This window comes from Osmerus mordax, chromosome 10 (genome assembly GCF_038355195.1).
Source record: "Osmerus mordax isolate fOsmMor3 chromosome 10, fOsmMor3.pri, whole genome shotgun sequence".
Taxonomy (NCBI): Eukaryota; Metazoa; Chordata; class Actinopteri; order Osmeriformes; family Osmeridae; genus Osmerus; species Osmerus mordax.
Window position 1 is genome coordinate 13,327,602 of NC_090059.1, and position 21,200 is coordinate 13,348,801.

At 45.5% G+C, this 21,200-nt stretch overlaps 1 protein-coding gene across 1 annotated transcript in view; it reads left to right on the plus strand.

Moving 5' to 3' along the window:
* The window catches only part of grid1b (glutamate receptor, ionotropic, delta 1b), a 169,839-nt gene that overhangs the window by 75,979 nt on the left and 72,660 nt on the right, over positions 1–21,200 (plus strand). The window contains exon 3 of the mRNA XM_067245072.1: positions 4,979–5,263. Within this exon, the coding sequence (XP_067101173.1) occupies positions 4,979–5,263 (285 nt within the window). The remainder of the gene's footprint in view (positions 1–4,978; positions 5,264–21,200) is intronic.

Genomic DNA, 21,200 nt, shown 5'->3' on the forward strand with positions numbered 1-21,200 from the left:
AAAATACATTTTTGCTTAATTGTTGTCAATTGGCAGTTCTGTCTAATGTATCGAAGGATGGGTGTACACAAACAAAGATGTTTGGAATTACAAAGGAAAAAGAAAGTACTGTGTGGAATATTAAATCATGTCATGTAAACTGCTGCTGAAAGACTTGTAGCTAATTACTTACTTACATATCTCCCCAAGCACAGGGCTGTAAAAACACATTACACTGAACTATCATTTACTGTACCAAACAAACCAAATGAATTAGAATCATCTGTAAGGAGCTAATAGTCAGCTTTCAACGTAATAAGTGTTTTAAGGTTTAATTTGGTTCAAGTGAACGGGGATTAATGTTGGTATAACAAAACCTTGTTGATGTTACGTCAGCTTAATCCACCCAACAGATGGTATCCAAGACTCAGTGAGGGTTCACACATACTATTGAAATAATCATTTTAATTAGGAAACACAACAAACAACTTGTCATGGCAAGAATTTGAATTCGTTTTTTAACTCAGCCTCGATAAAAAAAGAATCTGCATTGTAATGCAGAGAGGGAAAATGAGTCTTGAAATTGCATCCACAGAAAGCGCCTAAACAGCTTGTGGAAACACTGTGTCTTCTGCTTGTAAAGCAGTACACTGTCCATCCACCTGTTACTGTCCAGCCTGTTTCTGTCCGGCCATCCACTAGTCCATTCTTCTGTCTGCACCTTGGTCTGTCTGTCTGTCCTTCCGTCCGACCATGAGGACGTCCGCCCAACTGTCTGAGACTGGGTCCTGGTTCTCCAGGTGACTAATGTGACTGTCCCAGGCTGTCTCCGTGTGATGGATGGGCTCTGCTGGCATGTCATGGTGCCTTCTCCTCTCCTTAATAGATCATTACTTTTTACCAGTGACGCTCCCCACTCCTCAGAGCTGTCACTGAGAGGCCTGGCCCTTCAGTAAAATACCTATCAAAGTCCAGGCCAACACTGCACACATTACACACATGACATTTAGCCTGCTTCTGCTAATGATCCCAGAGTAGATGGGGGAAGATGGTGAAACTCACACACACACACACACACACACACAGAACATACACACACATTAACTTGCATACAAGCATGCACACATACACACACTCCTACTCAAAGACAGATGAAAGCTATCACTGTTGTTGCCTGTGTTTTTAATGGACCAGAGCTCACAACCCACATCAAGGGATATAACAACTGATGTCATTAGTATGCCAGAATCAAGACTGGGACATTTGTATCAAACCTCCAGTGGTTGCAAAGGAGTCATTTCTAGCCTGGAGTATGAACTGAATGAATAAAGAACAGTATGTGTGTTTTTTGGCAGGCAATCAGCTTGAGTTCTTTCTCTATTGCCCTATTTGACTTGACAGTGAGGGAGACAAAAGTTGCAGACACCTCTCCTAGAGTTTTAGTTTGCTTTTGATTTGAAGACATTTCCTTCTTCCGAAGAAGTATTGCATTGGGACTGAAATAATTTGGTCCGAATGAGAATATCTTAATCTGTAATGCTTTGAAGCATGTTTTCAATTACTGGTGGAGTGAATCTGAGCTTTTTTCCCCATCTTCCTTTTCTCTCATCTCCCTCTCCTCTCTGTACTCCTACTCTTCTCTCTTTTCTCTTCCTCCTCTCCCTATGCTCTGCTCCATTCTCCCTCCTGCCCTCTCCTTATTTTCTTATTTTGCCTACTCTCCTTTCCCCTCCTTTCCCCTCCTCTCCCCCTGTTCTCTCCCTGTCATCTCTGCTCCAGCGTAGGGTAGCTTCCTGGGTGTTCACATTAGCAGTCCCTCCACAACCATCAGCCAGGTTCAGGAATCTCTCCTGCCCGCAAGAAAGGCTAAACTTGAAAATGACATTTGGATACAAAAGTCCTCAGCCACAAGATTTTCTTCTCTCTCTCTTGAATTGTTCACTAAAGCTGCTGTAGATTCTTCTTTTTAACATTGATGTGTCTACTATATGTAAGTATGCGTTCTGAATGGGGTTAGATGTGTTGGTATTACATTAGATATGTGGATTATGAGTAGGAGTGGTATAAAATCAGTTGATTCATACAAGTCTTGCAAAAAAAACAATAGCAGCGAGAAATTGCAATTCTTTCTCTTTCTGGGCTCTGCTTTTGAAAGCTGAACTGCTGATTGATTTTTGAGGACTCAACATTTCTTCTACAACGACTCAGCATCCAATTACACGAAACAGATTAAGCAGCCAGCTCTCTACAACTCCAAAGTTTGAGCAGAAACGTGAATTGTTTAACATCACAGCAGTGCCCTCCAAGTGGTTCTCATGTTCAGCGCATTCATCCCGTCCAGCACTGTCTTTGTGCCACAGAGAAAGTAGCTAGATTAACATTCAATGAAGGTAATGGTTTTGTTTTGTTGCCGGCATTAGTACACCTTAGTGGGTGAAAACTCATTAGCAATTATAACTTATTCAATAGAAGTTGAGAGTCCTGTCTAGACCATTGATTACTGGCTAATGGGACTGTTCGTCAGATCTAGTCTTTGGTTACGGAGGGCCCCTCCAGGGCACAAGGTGATTATTAGAACAACCATAACCATTTAGGGTTCAGGAGAGGCGCAAGACTACGAGTCCTCCTTTCACACCGTAAGGTGCTCAGAGCTTGTGGAAGAGTTCAAGGCAATGTAGCTTTTCTTTTTTGTATCTTGTTTTATCGGTGTATGTGTGTGTTTGTGTGCACCATATGTGTGTGTGTGTGTGGTGTGTGTGTGCATCCGTGTGCGCTTGCATCTTTAAAGCCAATCCACAGGGACTGAGAAGAAGCACAGGACGCCAAGCAGATGTTGCTATGGAGAGAGAGGCGCACCACAGCAGATCTTTTAATTAAGCATGTTGGGAATTAGAACTCAATTGGCCTTGAGTAATAACCAGCCTGACCATTAGCAATCCCCTCTGTCTTGTCTTACCGCTCCAACTCCCTGACTCCCGAACCTGAACCTGGTGTTTTGTTGCGCTAGCTCTGCTGTTTGCTTTCTCTGCCTATCGACCCCCCCTCCAGATTTCACAGCCACACTCAACTTCATCTCCATTTAGGTCAGCTTGAGGAACTTAAAATAAAAAAATAAAAACAGACGAGCTGGGGAATCTGTTCAGGAGAGCAGTCGCTGGCTCTGTGGACCCACGGCTGGTAAGCGAGCTCAGGTCAGGCGAAACAAGGGAACAGGGATTCTCTTTAAAGACACAGGCAGGAGGTTAGAGCACGGCTAGATCAATCCCATTATTTCTCTGTGCAGGACAGGAAGCCCTGGTCCATAATTACCTTGTCATTAGCAGCATTTGTTTAAGAATCGGATCGTTGCTCTTCTTCTTTGGTGGAACCCCTGGCAGCCCGAGCCTCATCCTCGAGAGGCCTTTCACTGCAATTGAATGAGCCTCTTGTAGTGCATGGTGGGATTGTGAGGAAGGGGGTCCCCACAGTCCTCTGCGGAGGACTGCTCTTAAGATCACTCAGACCTGCGCTTTATCCTAACGACCTTCAGAGGACTTTCTGAAAGCCTCCTTCAACTGGAAATAATTAGTGCAGGCTTGGAGAGAGGCAGCCCCCCGCCCCAGCCCTGGCTGAATTAACCAGGTCTCTGAGCTAAATGGGGTAGAAGATTTTTGAAAAAGGTCACGGTTACCATGATGAGGGACGGGAAGAAAGAGAGACAGAACCAGAGTAAGAGTGAGAGTGGAGTGGGAGTGTAGGGAGACAGAGAGAGAGAGGGAGAGGAGGGAGGTTTTCAGAGGATTGACTCAGATGAGATCTGTAACGTCCTTTGACACGACACAGGTGGACTCAAATGCACGACTCACAAAACAGAAGAAAGGCACAAGACAAAGGGTGACAAGGACTATTTATACATGAGGTAGGGGAAAACAGGTGAAACCAATCAGGGGGGGGATAGACAATCACAAAGGCGGGAATTTCACACCAAGGGAGGAAGTCAGGGTCTGAAACGAGAGGGAAGGTGAATACAAAACAAAAACAGGAAGTGCACAACAAGACTAGACATGAGTGACTCCAATTTACATTTAGCAGGTGGACTCAACATACATGACGAGACATAACAAGATCCCATTTAATATCCTCTATAGTCTCTGAGTCATGTGTCAGCTGCTGTAGTTACGGTCCCTGTAGGAAGACAAACTGGTAAGAAGTGTCTGTGGAAAATACAGTACTAACATAGCTCATTACTAGCCGTCATCAACTCTGGCATTGTCTATCACACAGAAGACACCATGATACAAGCCTTCAGATGGGAACTTTTCACTTGCTTGATTTCATTGCAATACTGGTTGTCCCAAACTATACTGTAATAAGCTCACAAAAAAAACACATCAAATGTCAGTTCTGGAAAGTCAACACAATCTGAAAATGGTGTGGTAATTGGTACAGTTTGTACTGTACCTGTGTACAGTATTGTACAGTGTCTTCTTCTGTATTAAAGTCTTGTTTAGTTTTCCAAAACTAAACATTCAACCAATCCAAACTCTCATCAAACATTTACCACCATCTTGGGAGGGTAATCGTTTTTCAACTTTTTGTTCTTGCTTTTGCTTGCAACGCTTTTTGTCTCCTGTTGCTATACAAGACCATGCTATAATGTCCTAGAGTGCCCTGCTCGCGGTTTAGTCACGAAGTGCCTGCTGACCTTTTTGTTGAGCTCAGTTTGTCCCAGAAGGAAAAAGAGAAAAGCATAAAAGCACAGTGGGTCTGGTTGAATGGCTTTTTAAGAGCAAGAAACAGAGCAGGTTCTTTCATGAGTGCCCGTGCTGTACGGTGGGCATAAACAGTGCTTCTCTTTTAACTGGAGTTTGTAAGCATGAATTGAACTGAAGTAAATGCTTGCTCAGCATGTTTGAAGAATATGTTCTCGACGTGGGAAACTACTCTTGTATTATATTGCTTAGCTCTCTGTATTAATCTCTCTGCCTCCTTCTCTCTTCCCTTCCCTCCTCTCATTTAGCCTGTGAGCTGATGACCCAGGGCATCCTGGCCCTAGTCACCTCCACGGGCTGTGCCTCGGCCAGCGCACTCCAGTCTCTTACGGACGCCATGCACATCCCCCACCTGTACATCCAGCGCCACAGCGAGGGCTCGCCACGCACCGCCTGCCAGCTCAACCCTAGCCCCGGCGGGCAGCGCTACACGCTGGCCGCTCGCCCGCCCGTACGCCTCAACGACGTCATGCTCACCCTGGTGGATGAGCTGCGCTGGCAGAAGTTCATCATCTTCTACGACAATGACTACGGTAAGAGGCCGGAGCCTGGTCTGTGCATGGTTAAAGAGCTTCTTATCCCAGATTTAGGTTGGTTGGCAGTCAGGGTAGTTAGTTGTCAGAGAATACCAAAGCTAGACTGATTTGCTGTGTGTTTCAGCTCTCGGGGCTTTTGAGGTGTGCCTCTCCATCTTGACAGCGTTGTCTGGAATATTCTTTTCAGGGATCTTTCTAGCTGCTCTTAATGTGTTCCCCGATTCTCTCGTCAGACACAGTAGAACTGGTGGAATGGTGTCAGATGCCGAAAGATCCACATGGTTTCAGATCATACACACGCCAAGCACAGCCTCTCAGACATCCCCTTCCTTTTAAAACCCCCATTTCCACCCAGTAGTCTGCCTCGAAATGGTACAGCTGACTTCCTGAAAGACCCTGATGGCTGGCTTGATGGTGAAAGATTTGACAGCAGGGGGTGGGACTTGGGACTACACATCAAAATAGGTCCAATCAGTGTAGCTGCTGTGTGTACAGATGGATGTAAAGGGGGACGTGTGGAATGGAGGTGGCTAAGATTCAGACATAATGCTCTTTGAAGTCCATGGAGGAGAAGGAGGAGGAGGAAAGCTGTCTGTCTAGTCAAAGGGGTACTAATGACTGGACCCTATGGATCTCCTTAGCTTGGTACACAATGTGCTCAGTGGAATATTGAAACCAGTATCTCAGATCTACAGCAGAAATACAATAGCAACAAGAGGATTTTTTTAACTACAGAATGTATCTGATCAAGAACCAAGTTGTCAGTACAGTGAGACTTTCTTAACTGAATGAGAGAGAGTATAGATTCTTTCATTTAAAGTAAGCAACTAAGTACACACTGATATAGATTCCGTATTCCTATCTTAAGTTGGATATAGCTGCAGGAAATGGCTTTGTGCTGGTACAGTGGTTATTGAGTTGGTGTGTGTTCGGTTCAGTCATGCTTCTGGGCCAGCAGGTATCTTATCAGTACCGGCCAGGTTACACTGATGACTGCTTCCCTCTGTGCAGTACAGTACTGTCCACTGCACAAGGTCCAGACCCTGGAGTGACTTTAATACATACACGGACAGAAACATAGTGTAGCACTATGTTCTAAGTATGCAAATGTAACTTTACTCTACCTAGATGAAATGACAGTGAACTGTACTTTGTATACAAACAAGGTCTTTATTAAAACAAGCAATGCCTTTGTAGCAGGTAATACGTTGCTGTGTTTCATGCCATAGATATTGTTACTTCTAATGGGGTTCATCAGTAAGGGGGCTGTTTCAGCATCTTAGCTGCTGTTTCATTTAATTGGGCTTTTAAGATAGCAACTTAATGTAAATTAACTTCAAAGGATGTTAGGATTGCAAGCTTCGAGGACTGGTCTGCAGAGAGTTGGTATATAGTAGGAATAAAAAAAAATATATGTTTCACATCAGGATTACTCACACACACTCACACAGCCTTTTGCAAGGTTTTTAAGCAGTGACTGTTAATTACTTTGATCAATACACAGTACTTATATATTTTGTGGGTTTGAATCTGTGCTAGCTGTACGATCAAAGTTGAGGTTGAACCTGGTTTAACCTGGCACATACATTTTACATTTAGTCATTTAGCAGATGCTCTTATCCAGAGCGACTTACAGTAAGTACAGGGACATTCGCTAGGGTGAAGTGCCTTGCCCAAGGACACAACGTCATTTTGCACGGCCGGGAATCGAACTGGCAACCTTCTGATTACTAGCCCGCTTCCCTAACCGCTCAGCCACCTGACTCCCACATACAGACTCAAATTGCATTTGTCTTGCATTTTGAACTATGTGCATGACAAAGTGCTACCTGGAGGGTTCGTGTACCTGTATTAGTAGAGAAGGAGCAGGAGAAGTGGTCTGTTAGATGACTCACCGATCAATTAGAACCAAATGCACTCAAGTCAGACTCAAACTCCAAATACACACATACACACCCATACACCACACACAGCATCCAACATTACGCTCACTCACAAGATACACTTGTAGAAAACAATCTACCCCCCCCCCCCCCACACACACACACACACACACACACACACACGCGCAAGCTCAAGCATGTGAAACAGCTTGAGCTGTTTCACATCAACATCAGAGAAGAACATCAACATGGTTGATGTTCTTCTCTATTTCTCGCCCCTCTTTGATGAGCAAGGGATTAAAATGGCCGCGATGGAAAAGGCCCATTTATTCACATTAGGGTCTTTGTGTGAGTTTATTGCTAGCAGATGGGACCGGGTCCTTGGAGGGTGAGCCTGGCTGTGTGGCCCTGGTGTGTGTATGAAGCAGGCCTGGCGAGGGTCTGGAGCAGGCTGGCGCGGGCCTGTGACACCATCAGAGTGATGATGATTAAGGAGAGACCTTGGATTGCCTTGTTTCCTCTCCTCTCTCGCTGGCTCTCCTCCCATCTTCCTGAGCGCCCGCTTCTTTTGCTCTGCTCCCATCCTCTCATCCCTTCCCTCGTTTCCTCTCCTCTTCTCTTCCCTTCTCCCCCGTCCCCCTCCTCTTATATCTGCTCTGTCTGCTTCAAATCCCTCCCATTCCTTGCTTTCTCTGTTCCACTCATCCCCCATCTCCATGCTTCATTTCACCTTTCCTCTCTCAGTCTCTCTCTCAGTAACTCTCCCTCTATCTCTCTTTCCCTCTTTGTCTCTGTCACTATTCCTTTTAAACATAAACTTTCTTCACTTCTCTCTCTTTGTCACACATACACAAGCACACACATTTCTGCCTCTCCTCTCAAAGTATTTCTCTTTTTCTTTCTCCGTCACCTCCTCATGGAAATCATGTTCTGCTCCATAAAACACAGACAGTTCCCCCCCTTCTGGCAGGCTGACAAGAGGAGGAAAGGGCAAGTCCCTCTGACACAGGACGTTTTCAGCACGTATGCTGTTTGAATGACGGAATAGCCGTTTTGGGTTTTAGTCATCCCCACAAACACTGTAGACAGTGTCTGATTTGAACTTTGGTCACTCATCCCAAAAGGACTGCCTTCATCACAACCTCAAAGAGGTCGACCTTTCATTGGTTATTCAAAGCACAGGACTTACTGAATAGCAATGGACGCAATGAATGAAGAGGATATATGCCTGAATGGACGAGTGAATGAATGAATGAATGAACACATTGTTCTGAGAGTCGGGAACAAAAGTAACCGAAGAAGTGTGGAAGGAAACAGGAGGACGAAAGAGGAGACGTGAAAAGAAAACAAAAGAGGTGTGGAGGTAAAGTGTCGGAATGGAGCACACAAAGACAAACAACAGCTCCATCTCCAGTGAATGGGATTGATTTGCCTACTGCATTGATCCGCTCCAGCTGTCACCCAGAGCGGTGTCCTCAGCTGCTAGGCTGAGCATGAAACAGCAGAACCGCCACATGAAAGATGGACTCCCCGTGGCCGCATGGATGACCGCATGGTGGATCAGCTGGCTCTGTACGCTAGCTGCAGAGCTGCAGAGCACTCTGGGAAGTTGTGTTTTCGTCAGCACCAAATCAGATGCACCTGTTGGCTGGAAGGAATGTTTGACTTGTTGAAAAGCACACACACACACACATATGCTGTGCATACACACACACACACATATGATGTGCACACACACACACACACACACATATGCTGTGCACACACATAATACAGAAGCACATGTAGCCTACGGTGCAGCATGTGTTGTTCCATGCAGGACTCTATTGATGTCTTTGAGTGTTCTAGATAGTGGGACTCACTCAGCCTAGCAGTCAGACTTCAGGACAAGCAGCAGGAGCTTCAGCCTTGCTATCTGCCTCTTAGTGTTCATGCCTGCCTCTATTACAATGATCTCGGAATGGGTTTAAGTGTGTGCGTATGTGTTTCTGTGTGTCTGTGTGTGTGTGTGTTTTCTGAGTCAGCAGAGCCGTCCACAGCTACACTCACTCTTGTGGACAAGTAGAGTCAGAGGTTAGCCTTGTTTGTCATATAGGATTTAAACAAGGGAGTTAGCATTGGTTAGCGCATAGCCTTAAGTGACTTTGTTGCTCATCCACAGGCTTATACAGATTTACTTCCTGTATAGGTCACACATCTTCTGCTGAATCATTCTGCAGAATAATCATCAGGAGATGATTTTATGACAGGCTCTAAAACACTGACTGTGTTTGACCTGATACATTGTCAACCAACCCTGCCCCCTATTTCTGTAATTAACTTATTAATATTTGTTTACACATACGCTTTTCCTAATGTCTAGAGACTTGTCTGCAGTCGTTTCATTACATTTAGTGTTTCCTGTATCCGCATGTATAAATCACTGGGCAGATACTGAGAGCTGACGTGGTTGGCTTTGCATCTCTTTATGCCCACTGCTTGTTGCATTACTGCCAGCTTCTCTATAAATAAACACAAACTGTAACAGGCACTGTGGAGATTCCATTAATGGTAGAGGAGAGGAGAGGAACATCTTCTTTTTTGGTCCCAAATTTAGCTGAGTCACTACCCAGGAACCCTTCAAGCAGAAACTGAATTTCAGCATGTCCCTCCAACTGAGTTATGATATTATCTAGACAGCCCCTATATGAATACAGAATGATATGACCTCCACGTTCCGCCCCTCCAGACAGATTTACACCCTACCGACAAACACCCTCCAACCCTAAACTTCTAATCTGCTGACAGTCATGCTCTTAACAAATGATATTTTATCAATACCTTTCCATCTAGGTAGATCTTCAGCAGCCTAGCACAGGCAAGCTTGTTCACTTGCTTGCATGATTCCATACCCTGAGTGTGTCCTGATAACAAACAGGCGTCGTTTAGGGTTTCGAACAGCGCGTTGGAAGGAAGGAGATCAAGGAGAGAGGGGGAGGATGGCAGAAGAGCCAAAACAAGAAGGGGGGATGGTGGAGGGTGGCAGGGGGAAGAAACTCAGTGGGAGGCCTTACTTGAACTATGGTGTTCACTAAATCCACCATAATGCTTTGATGGGGGCGACTGGTTTATATAGCGCTGAGTCATGATCACTCCCTGTTGGGTGCATGGCTCCTTGGTTATCTGCTCAGTGATGGCCTACGGTGACATCAGAGTAGCGGAATGATCCTCCAGTTACACTGGTGAGCTTCAAAGCGATAGCGGCGGCCTCCCTGCGCCTGTCAGATTAGCGCGCCCACTCTGAGCCGACGCAGGAGCCACACCCTGACATGGGGGCAGAGGTTTGATCATCCGAAGATTATGGTAATGTATGTGTCACTGGATCCCTGGAGGAGATGTGAAGGGCCTGGGAGACGAGGGAGGCAGGAGGCAGGAGGGATGGAGGGGTGGAGGGATGGGGGGGGACTGTAAACAGAGGAGGATTATCAATAGTAGATGAGACAAAAGATGGGTTCCTGTCGCAGCTTCTGTGGGAGTGTGTTTTAGGGTTTTCCTTTGTGTGTGTGTCTGTTCGTGTGGTGTGTGTCTGTCCGTGAGTGTACACTGTATGCTTTGTGTGTGTTTGTGTTTATGGGTGAATAATCTAACCAGTGATGTAGCCTATCATCTCCGACCTTACGAGGATATCAACTAAAGAGAGAGAGAAAGAGAGAGAGAGAGAAAGAGAGAGAGAGAGGGAGATAGAGATTTCGAGGGAGAGAGAGAGAGAGAGACAGACAGAGAGAGAGAGAGAGGGAAAGAGAGAGAGTTCTAAATTTGTCCAATAACGGACTGTCATTTTTACTGCCAGCAGTTTATGAAAACTGTCAGTAATTCCCACCTTATTACATGTGCATGAATGCATCACACTCGATAGGGATGCATATCCATGGCGTGCCCCCAGTTCCCATTGTGACGCGTTCTTGATGGGAATTAGGCTATTCTGAGAATCCACTAGAAAATCTTACGATGGCAGCTCATACATATTTAAGACTGCATTAACGGAGACAAAAGGTTAAACAATGCTTCGTTTAGCCCGGCTTCCTCCAGCCTGCTTGCAGGGAGCAGGCTGGGAGGGGAGGAGGCCCCTGCCTCCGTCTGCCTGGCTGTGGCTGGGCCCGCTCTCCAGCCCCACGCTGACCTCCCCAGGGCTCCTATCAACCCGATATGCATCATCCTCAGCTACAAGCCTGCCACCCCGCCTGTCTCAGTGCATTAGCAGTCCTACGACGGAGCCCACGACAGCTGCGTGGGACTTACGAAACCCCAACAAAAAGTCCACGTTTCTTCTTTGATTTTCAAAGCCAGGGTGCTGGGTAAAACAGAGGGGCCGATTTGACTCATGTTCCGTGCTACCGCTATCCATTCAGACGGCCGTGAATGCAGTTTACCTAGCCTGGCGTTCGACGGTGAACAAGCTTCACAGAAGGCAATCAGGAGAGTTGCCCGGCTGGCTCCTGAAAGGAATCCTTCTCTTTCAGTCTCCCAGTGCTTCATGGTTGCAGTTTGATGTCCCTAATGAAGGCCTTGATGGTGGCTATATTGTCCGGACACCTGCAGCTGTTGTGTTTTGTCTCCTTCCACTTCCTTTCCACTTCCTGTCTATCTTGGCGTCGCTTTGATGTCAGCCCTCATTACGCCTCCTAATTGGCTGGTGCTCGGAGAGAAGGAGTAAGAGAGGGCGGAGACTGTGGGCCGAGTAATAATGAATTTGTTTCTCGCACCCCCACTCACTCTCTCATCCCTCACTTGTGTTTCTGAGAGAGAGAAAGGAGTAGGAGATGTTTTAAGAGTGAGAATGAAAAGCGAGAAACCAGGTGGGAGAGAGACGGAGGACGTGGAAGAGGGAAGGTATACATAGAGTGTGGAAGGTGAAAGAAGAGAGTGAAAGAAATTGACAGAGAAATAAATTGGAATGGAAGAGAAAAGGGAAAAATGACCAAAAAGAAACAACAATTGAATCACGCCCCCATCCTTTGTGTTGCCGTAGCTGTGGCTAAGAGCTGTGGTTTAGATGATTTGAAATGTGGAATTGGAACGATTGTGTCTCTGTCACTCACCATGCAGTGAACCAAAGCTGAGCTGCGTTATCACAACAGCCATGACCTCAGCATTCAAGTTCTCTCCCATTGTCTTTCCTTATCTTTCTCTATGTCTTTTCCTGTCATTGTGTTTTTTTGTCTGTCTTTTTTACGTTTTTTTTTTTCTTTCTGTTCCTCTCTTTCGCACTTTCTTTGTCATTGCTCTTTCACTCTTTCTTTGTATTTCTCTCCCTGTCTCTCTCTCTCATTCTGTCTCACATTCCAAAGAGCCCTGCTCTGTTGCTCGGGTTTGCCCTATCTCTCCCCTCCATCTCTCCTCTCTCCATCCTGCTGTCAGTGCTATCTAGAGGCTGTGATGTTTAGCAGCTTGGTTTCAGCCTCACGGATGATGGAATATGATGTGATACGATATGAAAGCTTAGTGTGGAACTGGCTGGACCTCTGGGTGGGTGACGACACTGGTTATGTGTGTGTGTGTGCATGTGTGTATGTGTGTGTGTGTGTGTGTGTGTGTGTGTGTGTGTGTGTGTGTGTGTGTGTGTGTGTGTGTGTGTGTGTGTATGTATGTATGTGTAGGTGTATGTGTGTGTGTGTGTGTGTGTGCAGCCAGTCCATGTTCTGTCTGCGCCATCCACAGAAATGAGACTGGGAGCAAAAGACACTTTGACATTTGTCTTCATTAACTGTTTGTATGTATGTGTCTATGTGTGTGCTTGTGTGTGTGTGCGTGATGGTCTGGACTCCCTACAAGAACTGAGTAAAGCAATTTCCTGCCGTTTACCAAGTCTGTAGCCCTGTGTCTCATGTTTGTTTGCTCGTACAATCTAGAGAAGACACAGCTGTCAATCCCTCAGGAAAAACAACAGTGCATCATCTGTAGTATTCTGTCAGTAAACATTTTTGCTTTGACAGTAAATGTAATCATTATAGGGCATAGGTTTTGAGAGAGATTAAGAAGGGGAGAAAACAGGAAAGGGAGTAAAAGACCTTAATATTCAGTGCGCTGGAAGCCAGGCCACTGGTGTGGGTCCACACACTGCTCTGACAGTGAGGTGGCTCCCACCTGAGTGAAGGTAGAAGAGAGGAGGGGAGGGGGGGGGGCGGGGTCGGAGGACAGAGAGGGGGGAGTGCAATAAGCGGAAGAGGGGCAAAGCAAGCAGAGGAGTGGGAAGAGAAAGGGTTAGAGAGAAGAAGAGAAACAAAGGAGGGATGGTCTCCATTTGTTCTCTTTCCCGAGGCTTTGTAATGAGACAAGGTATTACACCAAACACTTATTAGGAGGCACAGAGCGTTCTATGTCTGTTTCTCTCGCCATTCATCTGCCTCTCCATCTTTCTCCATCTCTTTTTCTCGCATTCCTTCTTCCTCTCATCTTGGAAGTCACCAAATGGAAGACTGTGAAGTCATCCTCCCCTGGATCCTCCACACACCTAACCCAGACCATAAATCACCATGTACGTGCTTTTGCGCTTCATCTAAGCCAATTGGCTGACGCAGAAGGTGTGTTTCCATGGCGCCGAGCAGTAATTCCAATATAGGGGTGAGGGCGGACTGGCAACTCCCCCGGGAGTGGGGATGCTGTTTATGTAAAGATGAGATTGAGGAGGAAAAGGGGCTGCGGAAATGAGGAGAAATCCACCGAGAGGTTTACCGAGATAAATTGTCTGTAGATAAATAAGGTGATGAAAGCATAGTGTGAGTTTAACATGCACTCTGCTCGTATGCTGGAGGACTGGAAGGCCGGCAGCTTTTCTCCAGTAGGTGGAGGGAGTTTGATGGAGGATTGCAAGAGCTTTCGAGTGAGCCAAATGAAGTGAATGTCAAATAGGGCTGATGCCTGGAAAAAGGGTGGATATTTACTTGCTGGTCAGTCATGCATGCTTCCTAGCACACCTTGTAAGCCCACAACTGGTTGGAGCAACTGTGATTGGCTCTCAAGGTAGAATATGGGTTTGGAGTAAAGGACAGGCAGGCAGTGAGGCAGGGGAAGAGGCAGAAAAGCAGGGAGGCAGAGAAGGAGAGAGGGAGGGAAGGGAGGAACCAGGGAAGGAGGGAGGAACCAGGGAAGGAGGGAGGGAAGTAAAGTCAGATAAAGGTGTCCCCAAGGAATGTCATACTCATGTAACAATATATACCTGTCTGCATTGAAAAGAATTACAGCGATTTGCCTGTGTAAACGGCTGTGGGTTATTGAATATATTTGCCCGAGGTTGTATTTCCCAATTGTTTATTTTTACCACTGCCGTTGGTTATGCTTCTAGAGTTGGTATTGCTTCAAACTTGCTAGTCCATGTGATGGATGGTCTTTGTGATTGTTCCCTTCCTATATCCCCCTATTTCTTCTTCTCTCCTGTTTTTTTTAATTTTATTTATCTTTATCTCAATCTCCTGCCTCTCTCTTTCTCTGTGTCTTTCTATATGTCTCTCACTTTCTCTCTTTCCTTGTTTTGCTCTCCCTCTCATCCCCTCAGTCCCTGTGGGTCACAGTTTGATGGTCTCCATTGAGCCCTAGCCAGAAGAAGGATCACATGACTGGAGCAACAACAACAAAAAACTCCCTGACTCCAAAAGTACATTGCCCTTGCAGAGAAAGTAAAATTAACCTTGTCTTCTCATGCAAAACACTGAGATTCACTGTTACGTTTACATTACATTTTGTCATTAAGCAGACGCTCTTATCCAGAGCGACCTACAGTAAGTACAAGGACATTCCCCCGGGGCAAGTAGGGTGAAGTGCCTTGCACAACATAATTTTGCACGGCCAGAATCAAACCGGCAACCTTCTCATTGGTAGCCCGATTCCCTAACCGCTGAGCCATCTGATCCCCCACTGTTCACTACTGTGCTGTACTGTACACAGGCACACAGGAGAAACAATGCCTTGTTCTGGGCCATCTCATCCCACAGCAGTGCTCCTTGGTGTCATAGCGCCCCACAGGGGCCCGCGGGACCCTCAGTTTCTATTAAGACCATGGTGAGTCACTGTAACTGCTCCACTGGCCAACAGTGAGGATTGTTCAGCAAGAAAATGAAGTGAAATTCAAAGAATGAATGCAGGGTGTTGCCTTGCTAATGGGCCTCACTTGCTGTGTTTGTGTGTGTGTGTGTGTGTGCATGTGTGAATGCAAGGTGTTGTCACCCCTTTATGGTTTACTTGTATGGACTGTGACAATCTACACCTCTCTCTCTCTCTCTTTCTCTCTTTCTCTCCCACTCACTGTCTCTCCCTCTCTTGCTGTTGAGGCCGACTCTAACTTGTATCACCGTAACGAGTACATAAGTGGTAGGAAGGAGATGTCAGAGGAAATGAGAGTGTTGTAAAGTACCGGTTCTGACCTTGTATGTTTCACATATTGCTAATGGTCCCACACTGTCAAGATCACAGTAACAATGGCCTTTCCTATGCAGCAAACAGCTTTGTGTCCATGCTAGTAACATAAACACTTTTTTTCTTATGTTTTTAACTTGAAATCATCAAGTTGAACTTATAATAAAAAAGATTATTTTAAAAGTTTAAATTGTACTTTTTTGAGAATTTACTTTTTTATTCATTGAGTCGTGTATGAAGTCACAGGGGAAATTTAGCCTCATAGAGCTTTGAAATGCAGAGCTTAGTCATTGTCTCTGGCATTGGCTGACAGTTTTTTGGAGGTGTGGCCTGATGGTTGACTGTGAGGTGGAGGTGTGGCCTGATGGTTGACTGTGAGGTGGAGGTGTGGCCTGATGGTTGACTGTGAGGTGGAGGTGTGGCCTGATGGTTGACTGTGAGGTGGAGGTGTGGCCTGATGGTTTACTGTGAGGTGGAGGTGTAAACGGCTGTGCCTCATGGTTCTATTGAACATTAGTAGTGATGGCCTGGAATAATTGGAGCTCAGTTAAAGAATGGAAGGAAACCAATATCTTCCATTGCAATGACTTAAAATTATGTCTCAGGCCATTACTGTTGTATACAAGCCAGCTCAAAGCTTCTATTTCTCATTCTCATTTATGATGAGACTTTCTTGGAGCAAAAAAAAAAGAAAAGAAATACATTTTGAGAGGTTAAAAAAGATTATTTTAAAAGTTTAAATTGTACTTTTTTGAGAATTTACTTTTTATTTATTGAGTCGTGTATGAAGTCAAAGGGGAAATTTAGCCTCATAGAGCTTTGAAATGCAGAGCTTAGTCATTGTCTCTGGCATTGGCTGACAGTTTTTTGGAGGTGTGGCCTGATGGTTGACTGTGAGGTGGAGGTGTGGCCTGATGGTTGACTGTGAGGTGGAGGTGTGGCCTGATGGTTGACTGTGAGGTGGAGGTGTGGCCTGATGGTTGAGTGTGAGGTGGAGGTGTAGCCTGATGGTTGACTGTGAGGTGGAGGTGTGGCCTGATGGTTGACTGTGAGGTGGAGGTGTGGCCTGATGGTTGACTGTGAGGTGGAGGTGTGGCCTGATGGTTTACTGTGAGGTGGAGGTGTAAACGGCTGTGCCTCATGGTTCTATTGAACATTAGTAGTGATGGCCTGGAATAATTGGAGCTCAGTTAAAGAATGGAAGGAAACCAATATCTTCCATTGCAATGACTTAAAATTATGTCTCAGGCCATTACTGTTGTATACAGCCAGCTCAAAGCTTCTATTTCTCATTCTCATTTATGATGAGACTTTCTTGGAGCAAAAAAAAAAGAAAAGAAATACATTTTGAGAGGTTTTGACACAATGCTCACATTGTGAACCATCTGTTATGAGTCAAAGTTTTTTTTACCAATTACATAAGTGTTGAGCTACAGACTTGGCACTCAACAATCCAAATTCTCAATGAACAGTTGGCAATATGACCTTGCTACACATGACTAGTAAGCCTACATTCATAAGTAGAGTTTATGTGATGCATGACCTCCTATAAGCCCAAAATGTTTTTTCTGCTTTGAAAGAGAATTGGCGAGGCAGGTTTGTCAACGTTTATGGAATGTTATATATTTATTGATTTTTAGCTCATTAATCAAATTGACAATATGTATCCCTACGCCTTCACCTATTTCTGGTCTTCAACAGATTGGGGCTAATGTTAGCATCTGGCACCCAAACACTGCTCTGATTAGCCTAGCCCCCAGGCTCCTCAACTAGATCTGATGTTTAGGAGTGCAGGGCTGACCATGAGACTAGCCTACGTTAGTGTAGCAGGAGAAATCAAGCCGCCACCTTGTAGGGGAATTAATGCTATTCTACTTTGAACGATTGAGTCGGCAAAAGGATAGAGTACCTGCCCCCGATACAACTGGTCTTTGTACTTATGTGTGCAGGAATGTTTGAATCTGTCTTGCTCTGTATGATGTTCAGATTTTTGAGGGCTATTATTTCTGATGACATGGGTTGACCACATTGAACTTTCCCCCCACCCCCTTTTCCTAATCTCCTATCACAGCTCCCCCTAAACTCTATTTATAGGAATGCAGTCACAATCTGAGTCATCTCATCACCCATACATACTGTAGATCTTGTTTGAGCCTTTTAGGCCACTGTCGTTTCATGCTCTGAGCCCATGAGATCTGATGTGCTTGAGTTGAGCCGGGGCACTGAGATCAAGACTCGTCTGACAGGAGGGTTCAGTCAGGAACAGCTCACCAAAGCTCTAGTCACATGGTCCCTTTTAGAGGACCATGAGCCTGAGCAGTGCAACACTGCTGTGTGGAGCAATGAAGGAAGGAGATTCTGCTTTCACCCATGTCTCGAACTGGACTGAGCGCAGTTTCATGGTGACAGACTCACTGATACAGAGAGCCTTTTGACTTCCCAAATAAGATCTGATCTGAAAAAGCATCTCTCCTCATCTGAAAGTGACCCGTGATGTTGTAATGTACTGTTGGTTCCAAACAACAACTGTCTCGTTGTGGTGTTCCACTCTCACATCAACTGTCTGGTCTCTTTCGATCTTTCTTCTGCGGCCTCTGCATAAGGTCACGGTACATCTCTCTGTTGTCATCAAACAGAGGAATATCAGTCTAAACCTAATACACAAGGAGATAAAAAAACAATCCCAATGTTCTCAAATGTATTGTTTGTTTCAGACATGGGCTAATGATATATTCTTAAATGATATCCATCTTCTAACTTTACGTTTTTGGAAGCATATTATCCAAATGTCTCCTATGTGGATTAGTGCTGGTTTCTAGACAAAAGACCTACCCAGAAAATCTAATGTTCTCATTCCTTTTCTTTGAGTGCACCTTTAATTCAAGCTGACCTTTCTGTCTCATTGTGGCAACTAGGTGGCATTACCCTTTAGAGCCCCCTCCATCGCTCCAGCAAAGGCTTGTGATACTGAATCTAAGGAGTGCATTTAATTTTCTCATGATGGTCTTACCTTCCTGTTACAGCACCATGGGTAATTCTAAATGAAACCCCTGAGACATTAACATGCTCTCTTCACCATGAGACATTATTTTGAAGTTAAGTCTGGAGTGCAGGGAGCAGTACTTATACATGTAGTCTGCTACTCAGTGTAGTTTCAATACTACATTTATGTAAACTTAGGTCAGTGTCATCGGCTGTAGCTGTGATTTGATGTCATATTTACTTGGCAAAACCATATTGAAATGTGTGAACATGCCCTTGGGAGGCTGTTAGCCTTTGCGGCTCATCTTCACTGAACACAATCTCAATTAGGCAGATTTCACTAGAGTCATGTCCTTTTGTGCTTGTCTCAGTGTACGTTATTACAGATGATGCCACATTGTCACTGCAGGAGTCAATGTGTGAGGTGGTGTTGTTTGGATCTTAGCATATTGGTGTTAGCTGCATTGCTATCATCCTTCACCACTGTTTTTTGAGAGAAAAATAAATGATTTCCCTGTGGCACACTGGTTTGGACGGAATGGCAAACGGGCAGAACAGTATTGACGCAAATGTGCAGTGCTTTGTTGCATCGTGTCGTCTTTATCTTTGTACTTTTTGATGAAACAACAAGAACTTGACTGTTGGTAATTGTATTTTAATGACTATAAACCAACCTTGACGGTCATATAATCATAACATTCCAGTAACAAGTCCAGTATATCTAGGTGTATCTTTGTTCATATCTCAGTATATCTCTTGTGGGGACACTTAGGACTGAAAACTCACTGAGCGTCCTCTGTGCTCGCGCTGTCTTAGCAAGACATATACGAGGCAGCTGATGACTGCGCCCTGGAATCATTATCCAGGAGCACCATTGAGATGATGGCGACCCAGACATATAATTGTTGCATCCTCTCCAGGGTGAGATGACAGGGTTGAGGGGCTCCTCGTTGCCCTCATCTCTTTATCCCTCCATCCCTCCTTCAAAATATCCTGGCTAAATATAGAGCCTTCATCAACAGCCACCCACAGACCAATATTTCTTCCTCTTCCTAACTCCGCCTCCTCATCCGCTTACTTCCTGTTCATCTCAAACTGAATTCAAAGACAGACAATGTGTACATTTTGTATGGAAACATTTATTAAACCTATACCCGATAACATAGTCATAGCCACAATATAGGCATCACACTGGCCTCCTGCCTCAGCCTCTAACATGGCTGCCTGGGTGTCCATCTTGACCTCCTCGGATGACAGGAGTTATTCCTGTTCGACGTGATACACTGTGAATCCTTCCCCGTGCTCTGCAATCGGAGAGAGACGAGGAGCCTGTGTTTTGAAGCGAGTCTGTGAGCAACGGCATATCAGTGTTTCTTTTTTGCGTTCTATCTGGGACCGTTGTTAATGTTGTGCGAGCTCCTTTGATGTCACAGGCACAGAGACGTTGGCAGCTGTGAGACAAGTCTCCCAGCTGTGGGAATCAAAGGCGACATAGATCCAACGTTCTCAGGTCTCACGGATATCTAAGAGGAAGACGTCGCGTTCACAAAGTCTGGAGTCTGTTTGAACAACTGACCATGGCCTTTTTAAACAATGATGATTTAAACAAAATGACAAAATGTAAATGTAAACAAATGTACTCGACTCTGGGTGAACCCAAAACACCAGAGTGTTGATGGGGAAAAAAGTGACCAATAGGGGAGAAGAGAACAGGCACACGAAAAGGGAACAGGGTGGTTTATATTCTCCCACAACTGGTCTCTCCGTCCTTACTGCTCCTATCACCGGGTGATTATCACCTGGTCATTCTGTAACACGAGATAGTGTTGCATGATCCAAGGCTTGTCTTAGAGGCGACGCTGGGTGAGAGGGGCCTCTAACCTACTCCTGCATGGCTGTCAAAACACTTCCTGTGTTCCCTTCACCATCCCTGCTGCTATCTGACCTCCACACCTTCGCATCGGGAAAAGGCGAATCAGTCAGACAATCAGACTCAGAAGAACAATCATTTGGAGATTCGGACTCACCTAGTATATGGATGCATGTGTGTGCATGTGTGGCCTGCTGCCTCTGGCTCTGTTTAAGGCTGTTGCAGAGCCTATCTTGGTGAGACAGTTCCCCTGTGGGTGGTTGGGTGTTATCAGTGTCTCATCGGTCTGAATCCCGAGCCTGTCTGCTGTGTCTACAGTCCTGTGGAGGGGACATGCAACCTGCCTGCCTTCCCAGCCTCATTCCATCCTGGGCACTGTCACACCCCTAATGGACAGGCACTATGGCCCAGGGAGCTCTGTCACAAACACACACACACTCACACACACACACATACCTGGCTGTCCTTTCACTCCTCCAAGGGGTCACTGTCACCACTCTAACCCCTGAGCCACAGGGACGTCACACTGTGTCCCTCAGTGACTGAGACTCACACACACACACACACACACAAGCACGGAGGCAGACCTCTGACATGAGAGCTGTGGACAGGTGACGGGGTATGGCTATGCCCCGGTCAGAGCCCAGAGGGGACTCTAGAAGGCTGCCATGTTGTCTCTCCAGGGACCTCCTCTGGTGGAGAGCTCATCCTTTGGAGTGCTGGTCTTCCATAGCATGGAAACACAGTGCTACAGCGACAGCTTCTGATTTACTGGGTACCCCGTAGATGCAATGCATCTTTATATTTAGTA